The following is a 14,569-nucleotide window of genomic DNA, read 5'->3' as shown; positions in this document are numbered from 1 at the left end:
AACTATTTATTTTACACCCAGTCCTTTTACACGCAGCTGGATTGCTACTTTTTTAGCTGTGTAGAAAATCTCCTAAAATCAATCAAAAGAGCTTTTTCTAATCATAATTAGGCTTCAAAACAATAATATATAAAATATTCATCAGTTCTTGATGATGGTTCACATTTTTACACATTTTTTATTAAATATTACTGATAAAAAGAGGTACAGAGAAACCTCTTTTTACGCGAAGCGTTACGTTTTTCTAATTTGTCGGTTTCTCTGGAACGACGCAATATTTTTGCAATCTTTCTAAAGCCATTTGTAGGTTTTGTTCAGATCTACAAAATGCATTTTGAAGCTTGCAAAAATATTGTATGGTGTAAGAAAAATCGACGAAATAAAAAGCGTAACGCCGGTTTCTCTTTAGTATTCATCCAACCACAATTTCAACCTTTCAAAATTAAACTTTTTTTCTGTGCATACCATTTCAATTTTATATGGAAATACAAACTTTTTTGTTATTCGATTTTTTGCTATTTTGCTTTATTATCTAAGTTTTCATTTAGTTGACATATTGCGCATGAAAGAAGGGTTAATCGGTCTGGTCTCTTTCGAATTTTTCAGTGAGTGGTCAGTGAAACTCCATCGTTATGTGTTATACATTGTTATACAAATAACTCATAAAGTATGTCCAAAATTCATAGATGCACCACTCCAAAGAGATTCAAAAACCAACAATAAATTTATCCCTTCTCATCTTCTTCACTGACCCGCTGAACCAGAGTGCTGTCCACAGATGACAGCGCTCAGTGTCACTTCATAATCACGTGGCATAATCATAAAAAGATGATCCACGGTGTGGTGGCGGTGTCATATGACAGCTACTTTTTCGTTAACGAATTAATAAAAAATAGAATTAGTACTGCCCGTTTTTACGACTTTCAGCGGCGTCGTCAGTCTCTCTGACGGGCAGATAAATATTATTGTTGTAGTTATGGAGTTTTGGATTGGGGAAATGGAAAATTGGAGATGGGAAATGGTCTCAAAATATAAATCTTCCTTTTCCGGTTTCGACATTTGTCTTATGAGAGGCTAAGGTTGAATTCAGACATTCGGAAACGATAAATGCAACAACATTTTAAATATACACAGCAAAAATGAATTTTGCTATTTACGTTCAATATCTCAGATACGAACTACTTAGAACAGTAGTGTTGAGTGACACCTTAATTTGTTACTTTAGCCAAATCCGCCTCTCCACCCCACACGAAACCGTGAAGTCTCTAATTTAGAAAGCATTCTTCGGCGTCGTGCACTAGAAATAAAATAAACAAACAAAAAATAAAGCGCCCAAAATGAAATCCGAACTCGAATTCGACCTGTAATTAAGAACGTAAATATTTATCAAAATCTTAACGGGCATCTCACGACGACTGGCTCCGTCACGTGACCAAGTCCGAAAAGAGAAACAAAAAGAACGCAAATGAAAGCGGAAAAGGAGGGCATCGAGCGTCTCTGAAAGAAAGAGGGAAAATGAAGATGAAAAAAAAGTTAGGTGTTAATAAATGGTTTCTTCCCGGGCCAATTCATTCTACAAAACAACTTCCTTTTCTCGGCGTCAGACCGCGACGTGTCGTTGCAATTTGGAAAGAAGATTTCAAAAGGGAGTAACTTCCAAATGCAAGCAAACGGTCTCAAACATGAGGTGCATCGAAAGTTACGCCCTTTCCAAAAGTTACTCTCAAATTCTTAGCCAGAGGCCTTGGGGCGCCCTGTCCGGAGAGATTTCCATCTTGGCCAACCTCGATGCATCTCGTCGTGTGACGTCTTCCACCCCGGAGGAAAAACTGTAAAAAAGGCAACCTCGGTTTGAGTGGAGAACAAAAACAAAAACACACACTCGAGACCGGGATGAAAAGTGTTTTCCTTTCTTTCTTTCTCGTGAGAGAGTGTTGAAACCCTGTCAAGGGAACGCGTGAGATGTGTCACTTTGGCGTGACGTGACAGACGGCTGCTTCGTGCTTGGGCCATCTCCGGAAGGCGAGATTGGACTGGATTGGGGCGGAGAGAACCTAATTATCGGGGGGCCATCGGAATCGGTTGCATCCTGGAGCGATTTTTGGTTATTTTTTGGGAAGTTTCAGATTTATACTAATTGGGATTGGTGATTGCTGTAGAATTGGGATAATTTCAAGCAAAACATCGTAAATGGGAAAATGCCGTGTAAACAAACAGTCTGTCCTGCTTTCGACTGTGGATGTTCACATTTGGAACGAGCAGGACAGACTCTTTGTTTACACTTCGGCTTTGGCCATTTACATTACATTGTTTTGCTTGATTTGTTATAGCAAAACTGCCAAAATAAAACTAAATCTCAAATGTCAAGCCTGGTTTTTCAAAACATTATTAGGGGAAGAGTTTCACAAAATGCTTTATAATTTATGCTATTATTTTTATCCTAAACTTTTAAGTCTTTAACTAGTCTGTTGTCCCAAAATTCAAAATTTGTAAAAAGCTCCAATAGTCTTTGTTTTAGTTAAAATACATAAATATAATGATATTATGCAATGCTTTCTGACTAGTTTTCAAAAATAGTTTAAATAAGAGATTAAATCTGCTCAAAAAAATTTAACTGATAATTTAAAAATAAAGATGTTTTATAGCATTGTAGGGAGAAACGAAAATTAAGTCATGTTTTTCCTTCCAGACTACATAAGATTGATCAACGTGTTTTAGATTATTTCACATCAAACACAAATTAGCATTGGTGAAGACTTAATGGAATTTCATGTTGCCTTTTTCACTTTTTGCAAATTTACGCTTTAAAATGAATAATTATAATGAAATGATAATATTGCTATTTAATAAGTTTTATGCAAAGGGTTTTACTTAACAAACCCTCAAAAATATAACAAAAATGAATTGTTTTCAAAATAACAATTCACTTAAAAACCGTTTATTTGCGTGCTTGGGAATTTAGGTGCTTATTTACACATAAATGATTTAAAATTGGCAGATTTTGTCATACAAAGTTGTTCTGGTTTTTTTTTCAAAACATATGAAAAACCTACACTTGCTTAACCCTCTACAACCCAACCCCACCTCTAGACGGGCTTCGATCTAAAAAATCGCCAAAAATCCATTTTCGACCAATTTTTTACCATTTGAAAGAAGAACTCTTAAAAATTTAGAAAAATTTAGTGTTGGAAGTTAGACTTGTTTTATGTGAATTTGCCAATGTTAAAAAAAGTAATTTTTTAGGGACAACTTTGGCTGTGTTTTTTACTAACATTTCGTTTATTTTCAGTAAAAAGAAGTATGCAGTATTTTTTTAGTGTCTCAGACTATGCCTCTACGCATTTTTCTATAGTTTAAATGATAATGATGCCATTCAAGAGCAGAAAATGTAAGCAGAAAATTGAAAAAGTAACTGTAAAAACAAAAAAAAAATAGAAAGATAAAATGTAATGATAAGAGGTGGTAGAATAGGCCAAATACTACGAAAAACAAAGATGAACTAAACCAAATAAATGCAAATTAAAATACTAAAAATGAAACAAGAAAAACATAAAACAAGAGAAGTAAAGTTGAAGGCGATTTATTATTTTAAGCAGATATTAAATTTAAAATGCTGCCTACTGTGATTTTGTTTATTTTTTTACATTGTATAAGTTATAACAAGTTAATTTTGACTCAGAAAAAATAAATATTTTTAAAGATGTTGGACACAGTGATTTGCTCCTTCGTTTCTGTAAAAAAAATGCAATTCCTTAGAAAGTTGATCCAAATTGACCAAAACTTACTTTTAAAATCACATTAAAAATTAGAAAAAAGTTTTTGTACTGAGAACATAAATGGTTTTCAAATGGTTCAAAATTGTGTATGTCGAGTGACATAATTCATTTATTTTTTAGTCATATAGAACAACCTGAGTTTAAAAAAAGTTATGTTTTTAGAGACAGGTCCCATTATTTTTTTTATTTTAAGCTTAGGTCGTTTTTTAAGTTAGGGAGCAAACAAATATTTTTTCGACAAATTTCAAAAGTGCAGAAGTGCAGTTAACTAAATCCAGTTTAAAACACATTTTTGCAATTCCGTTTTCGAAGGCTGTAGTAACGAAATGGCATACTTATCATTACAAAAATAACAGTGCTGAATTGTGCATTATAGCACTCATTTGAGTGCTGAAAAGTTCAAGTTGTATTGATGTTTTAGTTGACCAATCACACAACGCTGAACTAAAGCAGGGAAACAAAAGTTTGACTAAATAATCTTCTTCAAAAATGTTTCGGGAATTCCAAAGAATGTTGTTTGCAAACTACTTTTTCCAGCACTTATCGTATTTATCTGACTCGGCAAAGTCACGTTGGATGAATGTTCAATTCGTGCTGAAAAAACATTATTTTGCAACTTGCTGCATGAATTATTTCCTGTCTTAATGATCATGTTTTACATGTTTGGGCGTGTTTAAAATTATGTTGAAATATATATTTACAGTACAGCAAAAATGTTATTTCATCTCGAAAACAATATTATTTTCGTTGAATTTGCTTTAAAAGCGAAAAAACTCATTTTAAAACACATTTTTTCATTGAACTGTTGAAACCGTACACGGTATAGTTTTTGCGAAAAAAGTTGGAGCTAACAACAATTCATATTTTGGTCCAATTTGATCCATTTTCAATATGTTTCAATAACATGCTGAATGGGGTCAAACATCGCAATCTCTTGTAAATTTTGGCTTTAAGGGTGCACAGTAGCGTGGCTCACGGATATATGAAAAAGACAAAAGTGTTCAATTCCAAACGCCTCGACCGGATTTTTGTAGCAATATGGCCCCAGAACATAGCCTGAAATTTTGAGCGCATTTGGTTAAGGTTTAGAACTTCCACCATTGACCTGAAGTTAGTATGGAACTTTTAAAGATTTACTATGGGAAATTTTCACTTTTAACCTCTTCTTAGATAAAGTTTCCCAAAACCCAATCAAATTTTCTTATTCTCAAGTTTCTTATAGGTTTTGATCCGGGGAACAACTTTGTAGAACATCGCAAAGCGCTAGGAATTGATCCTGAAAAGATACAGGATATTTTTTGGAGCTAGGAATTTTTTTTTAACGTGCTCTAAAAATTTGCCTGTATCTTTCCGGGATTAATTCCTAGCGCTTTGTGATGTTCTACAAAGTTGTTCCCCGGATCGAAACCTATAAGAAACCACTACTTTGAGAAAAATTCATAGGGCATAGGAAAATATACTCGAAGAAGAGTTAAAAAGTTGAAAATAAATAAATTAAATTTATTGAAATTTCTTTATAACTTCAGGTCAATGGTGGAAGTTCTAAACCTTAACCAAATGCGCTCAAAATTTCAGGCTATGTTTTGGGGCCATATTGCTACAAAATTCCGGTTGAGGCGTTCGAAATTGAACACTTTTGTCTTTTTCATATATCCGTGAGCCACGCTAGTGCACAGCAACGAAGGAAGTTGTTGTTTTCTTATTCCAAAATTGTCAAACTTACGGACCCAATCCTGCAACAACGGGATTGTAAAATTAATCAAACTTTGTTGTAAATTACTTTGTGGACAGTACTTTAGGGGATGAATAAAAAAATATTTCGATTGTACCCGTAATTTTGGAGATACTAAAATGTCTGTTACAAAAATCTGGGTGCAAAAGTTCTGGTTGATGTGCACCGTTAAACTAACACAAATTTATTCAAAAACCATACTGACCGAAGTGAGTCGAATGATAAGCTTCTAATTATACAAAATTCCTGATTTTTCAAGCAAATTAAAATAGATCTTCGCTTTACATATAAATTGGAACGAGTTTGAATATTATCCCCAAGGGATATTTAGTGTGATAATTTTGAATTTTGAAAATAGGTCACTGATCGCGTTTGTTCGATCACTTTTCAATATATAAAATAATCCTATTTTAAGTAGGAGATTATGTCGCAAAACTAAATTTGGTTTGTATTTGAGGTCCCAACTAAAATCCACCGCCACAAGCCTTAAGCTGGTGGAAAGACGTCAGTGGCTCGACATTATAGGCTTTTTTTAATCAGGTGTAACGTTCCACTTGAATAGACAAACGGGCGTTTTCTGGGCTTCATCTGACTTAAGCAGGGTGATTGACCCTATTCTAGATCGCTGGTCAAATTTTCACATGAGACCAGAACTCCACCTTCTCGGATGCAACATTGTGCACACTTGTAAGGTTTCCTTTTCCTTCCCCTTTTAAAATGCATTTCCAAGGGGAAGTCCAATCGACAAGTCCCATCTTTCAACGTTGCATCCGCCCTGACAACAGAGTGCGCTTTCTGCCCAACGCACACTGCTCCCAACCAGAAATGTCTAGAACTCAGTAGGCTGGTAGGAACCTGAATAAATCACTCGGGCCCGGGACTTAAACCTTGCGCGACACCGAAATGGGGACCATAAATTATAAGACCCAACTTTATTCTATAAATAAAGCTGTCATTTGTTATTTTCTCAGCGGGAGTGCAGAAGTGCAGTTGCACTCGATTTAGAACTTTCACTGCGCACGTCAAAACCGCTGTCAAACGCAAGCGGGTCCAAGTTGGCTGCGACTCGAACTCGAAATCTTGGCGATCTTCGGTTCTGGTTGGAAAGGTGAACGCCCCCCATCCTTGGTCATCAGCGCCAAGGGGCTGCCCAATCTTACGGCGATATTCCCCGTTAGAACAACAAACAGATCGCGCGCAGATTGAACTAATTATAAAGCTTTGGCGGCGCGGTTGGTCCTCCTCTCGCAGTTGATGATGATTGGTTGGGTTCCACAACGAAAATTGATGATTCGATCCACGCAAACACGCGAGTGGCGGGGTTCGAGAGGAGCCTTCAATTTCGGTCAATTTGAAACGTTGATTGACATCTTTTCCGCGCGCCGTTGAGGTTTTTGACCGCGCGCGAAACTCCATTTGAGACAATTACCGATGCGTGACGGCGACGACGACTCCGATTTGTCGCGGGAACTTGTCCTACAAAGGTCTGCTTTGTAATTTTGGGTTAGAAAATCGTCGTTTTGTGGACAAAACGCTTCAACAATTTTGGCCTTTGTAAATTACTAACTAACGTCCCCGTTCTTTGTTTCTTTTTCTTTCACAGTTCTGGGAAATCATCTCCGAGGAGCATGGAATTGACCCCACCGGTATCTACCACGGAGAGTCGGACCTGCAGCTGGAACGTGTCAGCGTGTACTACAATGAAGCATCCGGTAGGTTTGGAACAAATGGTAGACAATGGTGCTCAAGACATTTGATATTTTACATAATAGAAATTAAGTAAAGCTTAGATTTCATAGAGCTAGCTTTCAAATTTTTTTTTTAAATTGTTCAATTCATTTGAGAATAATACGTATAACTTTCTGTTGGCTCATTATTTTGGCTTATTTTCAAATATTTTATTGGAAACTAATGATTGTACTGTAATATTTAAAAAGTTTGAATAATTGTTTAATCTCAATATAAAAAAAAGGAAATACATAAAAAAATAAGCTTTATTCAAAAATATTGAAGCAAAAAATGACTCAAATTGTTTTACCTATTTTTGAGTTTGTCTACTGAAAACAAACCATGCTTTATATTCCATGCAAAATATACTCAGAATAGTTAACGTATTTGTGATGAAATATTAAAGTTTCTTGAATTATTTTCAGACAAATTAGAAAAGTTGGGGAGATAAACACTAATAAAAATATTTGAAATCATTTTTAAACTAATTTAATTTTATCATAAAGAATGTTTCAATCGAAAACCACGATTTTTTTTCATTATTGTTTGAGAATTGTTAAAAATGTATTGTTTTCAAATATTTCAACAGCTTGAAACAATTTGCATCAAATAAGGCAGCAAAATTTTATTTCATATTTTTGTCCCCCTCTCCTTCAAAATTTCACAAAAAAAAATCAGGGGGCATAGACAATTTTGGTGGCAAAACATTCAAATTTTCTTTTCGTTGAAGTTTTTCAAGTTACCGCACACATAAAAATATTACTGGAATGGCAAAAGTAACTAACTTTTCAATTTAAAAGTGGTTAACTTAAAATCGCTACTTTTACTGCTAAAGTTTTTGAAAATCTCACTACCAACTGATTTAAAAGTTTTAACTTTAAAAAATCACAGTTCAATGTTTGTTTTATAAGGTTTATTTACTTATCTTAAAATTATTATAAATTTGAGATATATAAAAAGTAAAAAAATACAATGTTCCGTAAAAACTAAAAATATTAATTTTGGATGCCACCAAATTATTTTTTTTTGTAGCATGAATTATCTATTTTCAAATTTATTGAGAAACTTGTCAAACTGAAAAAGCATTTTTTTAAACCATAAGATCGTTTTTTAATTTTTATACTGAAACTGGTTTTAACTGTTCTTAGAATTGAACAATGCAATTAGCTGACTTGAATTCATTTTCATTAAGAAAAAACATGACACTTTGAGTGTATTGAAATAATCCTATTCATCAATGTATTCCTAATAACAGTAAACTAACTTTGAACACTTTTCAAAATTTGTTGAATACTACTAAAGGTACTTTGAACATTTCTTTTCCAAGCTCAATACTGTTCCAGACCATTCCGGTTGTATTTAACTCGTTTTTTTTTATTTTGCTAAACAAAACAAAACAGGTAAACAGTAAATTGATTTTAAACTTTTTTGAACATGCTGCATAAGGTTTATCTGTGTAAATGTAATAAAGAATTTTTAAACTTTTTACAAACATTGAATTTTTGAACTACAGATCGAAAAAAGACGGAAAGCATATTTTCATAGATTCATTCTTTTTTTTTTGAAAATATGTGACAGTATTACTATACTTTAATGATGTATAAATCATGTTGTGATACTATCTGCATTTTTAAATAAGGCTCAAATTTTGTTTATTTTTAATGTGTTTATTTTTTTCTCGACCTTGATTGTAGCTGAGGGACATTATTCACTTTTAATAAACAGTTTTTATAAAAATAATATATGGGTAATTCTCCACCAACTCACACGAAATCGGAAAAAGTTGCCCCGACCCCTCTTCGATTTTCGTGAAACTTTGCTCTAAGGGGTAATTTTGGTTCCTGATCACGAATCCGAGGTCCAATTTTCGATATCTATTTCGTCACGAGATATCGAAAAATGGACCAAAGTTTCAAAATAAAGCAAAGTTTCAGGAAAATCGAAGAGGGGTCGGGGCAACTGCTGTGTGAGTTGGCGGAGAATGACCCATATAACATTTCGATTTAAAAAAATAATAATTTTTGAGCAATGCTTAATGACCAATATCGATGATTTATTATTCTTAGATTAAATTAAATCTTATTCTTTCAAAACAATTTGATATTTTTTTATTATTTTGTTGTGAATTTGACTGCTTTTGAAATTTTCATGTTTTTTTTGCACTGATTTTTTAAATAATTGTTAGTAATTTTAAATCTTACTTGAAATGTGATTTCCCGCTTTTTACAGCTGCTATTCTATGCTACAAATTCTATAAAACTTTGTGTTAAAATTTGATTAGTAGCCAATTGATTATTTATTTTCACTTGATATAAAAGCAAAATAAAATCTATTTTTAAAATGGTTTATAGTTACTTGATTGATAGTTTCTGGCAGTGTTTCCATACTGGCAGAAAGATAACGTGACACTTATTGATATAATATGGTATGTTGTGATATTCGGCATAAAATAATATCTAAATCATCCAGAAATTATTTTATCACTTGCCAGTGATGATCAGATTGTAGGTCATGGGAAAAAAATACCTTTTTAACAATTCTGAAGTATTTTTTTAAAAGGTCCAAATTTGTATTACTTTGCTTTTTTGATGTTTTGAATACCCCTGACTCAAGGCGGTTTTAAAAACACCCAGAAAGCAGAACTAGAAAAAATGGTTTATTAGACCTTTAAAAAACTCCAGAAATCTATTCTTGTAGTACGTTCTTGTAGTGCGCAATTCCGAATGATTTTATATAGGCACGGAATTCACAGCAAACTCCGTTTAATCTCATAAAGTGGTGCTACTTCATGACAAGGTCGCCTGACCTTATTTTTTATTATTGTTTGAATAGTTTTGTCGGAAACCCAAGAATATGTAAATAGGGATCTTCGAGGCCTTCTAAAGTTGATTATTCTGCGATAATAAGCTAGAATTTTCATTGATCTAAGGAATATTTTTTTAAAGAATTCTTTCGTAATTGTATGTCAGAAGTTCAAAACTAACATAAAAGAAATGCTCACTGCACCACCTCTACCGGCCTCTAACTTTAGTAGTTCAATGATCCGTTAGCCACCGAGACTTCTTGCTCATTCTCTTACTCCTGGCCCGCGTCCAACCATGCCATACCATCAATCCGTCCGCCGCTGCGCCGTTGCACTTGGCTGACCATCGCGCGCAGCCCCGCCGCCTTTATCGCCCGCCACTTTTTTGTTCTGCGCAACGAAGCGCGCAACCCGGCACCTTAATTGATGATCACGAATTTCGCTCCATCGATAAATATTGCTAGAGAGTGCTGTACCGTATATGAATTTCTTGAGCTTTTTTTGAATCATGATGAAGCACAGGGGAAATTTCACTCGGACTAGGAAATCCATGATTACAAATGAGTCTAATTCCAATTTATTCTCCAACAGCCTATTCCCGCTCGTCCGGGGGCAAGTACGTGCCGCGTGCGATCCTGCTCGATCTGGAGCCGGGCACGATGGAGGCGGTGCGCTCCGGCCCGTACGGCAAGCTGTTCCGTCCGGACAACTTTGTGTTCGGCCAGTCCGGCGCCGGCAACAACTGGGCCAAGGGACACTACACCGAGGGAGCGGAGCTCGTGGACGCCGTCCTGGACGTGGTGCGCAAGGAGTGCGAGAACTGCGACTGCCTGCAGGTGGGTTTGCTTTTTTGGGGTTATGTTTGAGGATTCACTGATTGTGGTTCTTTTCTTTTAGGGCTTCCAACTGACCCACTCGCTGGGCGGTGGTACCGGATCCGGTATGGGAACGCTGCTGATCTCCAAGATCCGTGAGGAGTACCCCGACAGAATCATGAACACATACTCGGTGGTGCCTTCGCCGAAGGTGTCGGACACTGTCGTGGAACCGTACAACGCCACCCTGTCGATCCATCAGCTGGTGGAGAACACCGACGAGACGTACTGTATCGACAACGAAGCCCTGTACGACATCTGTTTCCGCACGCTGAAGGTCCCGAACCCAAGCTACGGTGACCTGAACCATCTGGTGTCGCTGACCATGTCCGGAGTCACCACCTGCCTGCGATTCCCAGGTCAACTGAACGCCGATCTGCGAAAACTGGCCGTCAACATGGTTCCATTCCCACGTCTGCACTTCTTCATGCCCGGATTCGCCCCGCTGACGTCCCGCGGCTCGCAGCAGTACCGTGCCCTGACCGTCCCCGAGCTGACCCAGCAGATGTTCGACGCCAAGAACATGATGGCCGCTTGCGACCCACGACACGGACGTTACCTGACCGTTGCCGCCGTGTTCCGAGGCCGCATGTCGATGAAGGAGGTCGACGAGCAGATGCTGGCCGTGCAGAACAAGAACAGCAGCTACTTCGTCGAGTGGATCCCGAACAACGTCAAGACCGCCGTCTGTGATATCCCGCCCAAGGGTCTGAAGATGTCGTCGACCTTCATCGGAAACACCACTGCCATCCAGGAGCTGTTCAAGCGTATCTCCGAGCAGTTCTCCGCCATGTTCCGTCGCAAGGCTTTCCTGCATTGGTACACCGGTGAGGGCATGGACGAGATGGAGTTCACCGAGGCTGAGGTACGTAGTAAACCGCTTTCAATAACACAACACAAGTTGATGACAATGAACGCTAAATTTTCATCAAGGTATGATAGATTTGGGCTCCCTTAACACGCTCCAATCGACTGAATTAAATTTAGTGGATTCCCTAGTTGCTTAAGATTATTTCATAGCATTTACGCCCGAAATTTACAATATTATTTATTGACAGGGAATTCACTAAACTTCATTTCTGTCGATTGAATCGTATTCAGGGAGTCCAAATCTATCATTCCTTTACAAAACTGAAGTGTTTACAGACATCAACTTCAAAAATGTCGAGTTTTGAAATTAATATAAATTTTGTAGAAATTCTCCGAGAATTTGATCTTCGATAACTAATCCAAACCCCCCTTTTTCCTCCAACAGAGCAACATGAACGATCTGGTGTCCGAGTACCAGCAGTACCAGGAGGCGACGGCCGACGACGAGTTCGAGCAGGAAGAGTGCGCCGACGAAATGGAGGGTGAATGCGTCTAAGCCGATTGTGACTGTGTGCGTCCCCAAGGGATTTCTCCTCTCGGTTGTGTCGAGAAGCATTTTTACCTATTTATTATTTTTAGCTAGATAAATATCGAAACGATGTTTTATGTGTGTGTGTCCACACACACATACAGTCACATACACATACACCCAGAATCACAGGCCGAAGAAATAGTCCCTAATTCGACGAATAAAAAAATGTTCTAACAACTCATCAAATATCTCGGATCTCAGCATACTTACTAATCGACCAAAACGTTCGGCCATCGAAATCAAAAAAATCGTACAGAATCACAGAAATCCAACAATTTTCCCGGTGAAAACGTAAAAATTTCGAAAACCAAAAAAAGCGTCCTCACTTGAAATCATCTTTAAAGAAAAAAAAATCATAGTTAGGCTAACCGTAAGTAAGTTAGAGCGAGAGTGTGAGATAGTGTTTGAATTTAGGAGTGCCTCCCACGGAAGTGTCCACGAATGCCGTAACCAACACACACATACACAAACACACAGCGGAAAAGAGAAGACCCCATTCAGGCAATATTTCTACGGGAAAGAAATAATCTGCATAACTGAGTCGAACGGTCGGTTGTTGTTTCGTGCGTGTTTTTTTGTTGTCTGCTTTTTGTACGACGTGTGGCAACATTGCACTGCGAACGCGGGAGAGGGTTGTGACTGGAAGAAGAGAGAGAGAGAGCGGAGAGAGTTGGATCATTTTGCTTCTTGCGCTCATTTATTTGTCAAAATCATTTAGCAATATATCCAAAGATTTTCTCGTTTTTGACGACGTCTCGTGGATGTGAGCGTTTTTGCAGTAGGAACGAAACTAATAAAAAATAAATAAAATAAACTTTTGTATTTATAATTCGTCTTCTTAACACAATATTATTTCATACACAAGTGTACTGGTTTCTATCGCTGGACTTGCTTTATTTATATTGGATATTTAACGCAACGTTTAAAAAAAACCTAACAATACAGGAATTGTCAGTTTAATTTTACCGCTAACGTTTGATTTTATTCGACGAACATAGACAAACAGACGAACATACTAATTCACACATTTACATACAAACACCTACACATCGAGAATTCAACTATTAGGAAGGAATCTTAAGCAACTCAAATGTTAGTACTTGAAATGATAAATCGATAAAACATATTTTGTATTTATTTGTAGAGCTCGTGTGTTTCTTACTTTGATGACAAGTCCCCGAAATATTTCAAGTTAAAAAGGTGTTTAGTAACCAGAACCAGAAATGTTTTGTTTGATCGAGTTTTTCTGCTCTCGCGAGAAATAAAAAAAACAAACCATTAACTTTAACGCCCTTTAGGTCTTTTGTGGTCTCTATTGCAAGTTTTTGCCCGAACCTAGGAGTCGGGGAGATTACCCAATGTTTAATAATTAACCTTTCTACGCCCATTTTATTATCGTTTTTTTTTAAATTATTTTTCTAGTGTGCCGAAAGTCATTTCAAGCAAACTTGTTCTTAAAAAAAATCTGCTCTTGTTTTATGTTTTTTAAGTCTTTTAATTTGAATTGATCTTATTTTGTAAATTTTTGTTTCTGATAGTACTTGGCTTATTCTACACACCTTTTACCATTACAAAAAATACAGCATACCTACTTATTTTTGCCTAAAATATAAACAGTGTTAATAAAAAATCAGCCATAGTTGACCCATAAAAAATGTTTTTTTTAACATTGGCAAAATCTAATAAACCAAGTCAAACTTCCCATCATAAAATATTTAAAAAATAGCAGAGTTCTTCTAATGCTTTTTAATGATTAAAATTGGTTGAAAATTGATTTTTTCGGAGTTTGGCTGTGGAGGTTTGAAATAACAGGTCGACATTTTAAGATGGAACACCTTCACTGGGAACGAGTTTTTTTATTTATTTTTTCAAACTTTTGTTTTGGGCCGACATTTACAAAAAAGGTTCAGTGACAGTTTAATTAACGTCAGAGGGAATACAATTGGGACAAAATTTCAATTTTCAGGTTCTTATCAACGAAACTTCAATCTGTTTGAATGGATGTTTGACGACATCTAAAGAAACTTTGCTGATAAAATAACGTTTTAAGTATAAATTCTGTTAGCCAGGCAGTTGTTTGAATTTTGTAACAGTAGCATGGCACCTCTTGTTTCAAAATAAATAAAACTTGGCTTGAAATTTTTTTACCGATTGGCATTTAAGACAGATTTCATAAAACTTCGCAAAATTTTAAAAATATGCTGGCTAATACGGAGCAATTCCAGCTCAAATCAGGAATTTTTCTGGTACTTT

The 14,569-nt window shown here is 36.2% G+C and overlaps 1 protein-coding gene across 1 annotated transcript in view; it reads left to right on the top strand.

The window, feature by feature from the left end:
* LOC120425394 (tubulin beta-3 chain) overlaps positions 1 to 13,459 on the top strand; it is a 54,340-nt gene extending 40,881 nt beyond the window's left edge. The window contains exons 2-5 of the mRNA XM_052707468.1: positions 7,112 to 7,220; positions 10,631 to 10,875; positions 10,937 to 11,779; positions 12,170 to 13,459. Coding sequence (XP_052563428.1) covers positions 7,112 to 7,220; positions 10,631 to 10,875; positions 10,937 to 11,779; positions 12,170 to 12,280 — 1,308 coding nt within the window. The 3' untranslated portion in view covers positions 12,281 to 13,459. The remainder of the gene's footprint in view (positions 1 to 7,111; positions 7,221 to 10,630; positions 10,876 to 10,936; positions 11,780 to 12,169) is intronic.
* Positions 13,460 to 14,569: the final 1,110 nt, after the last annotated feature.

Source organism: Culex pipiens, chromosome 2, assembly GCF_016801865.2.
Source record: "Culex pipiens pallens isolate TS chromosome 2, TS_CPP_V2, whole genome shotgun sequence".
NCBI lineage: Eukaryota > Metazoa > Arthropoda > Insecta > Diptera > Culicidae > Culex > Culex pipiens.
The sequence above is the reverse complement of the archived record's forward strand: the minus strand, read 5'-3'. Positions and strand labels throughout refer to the sequence as shown.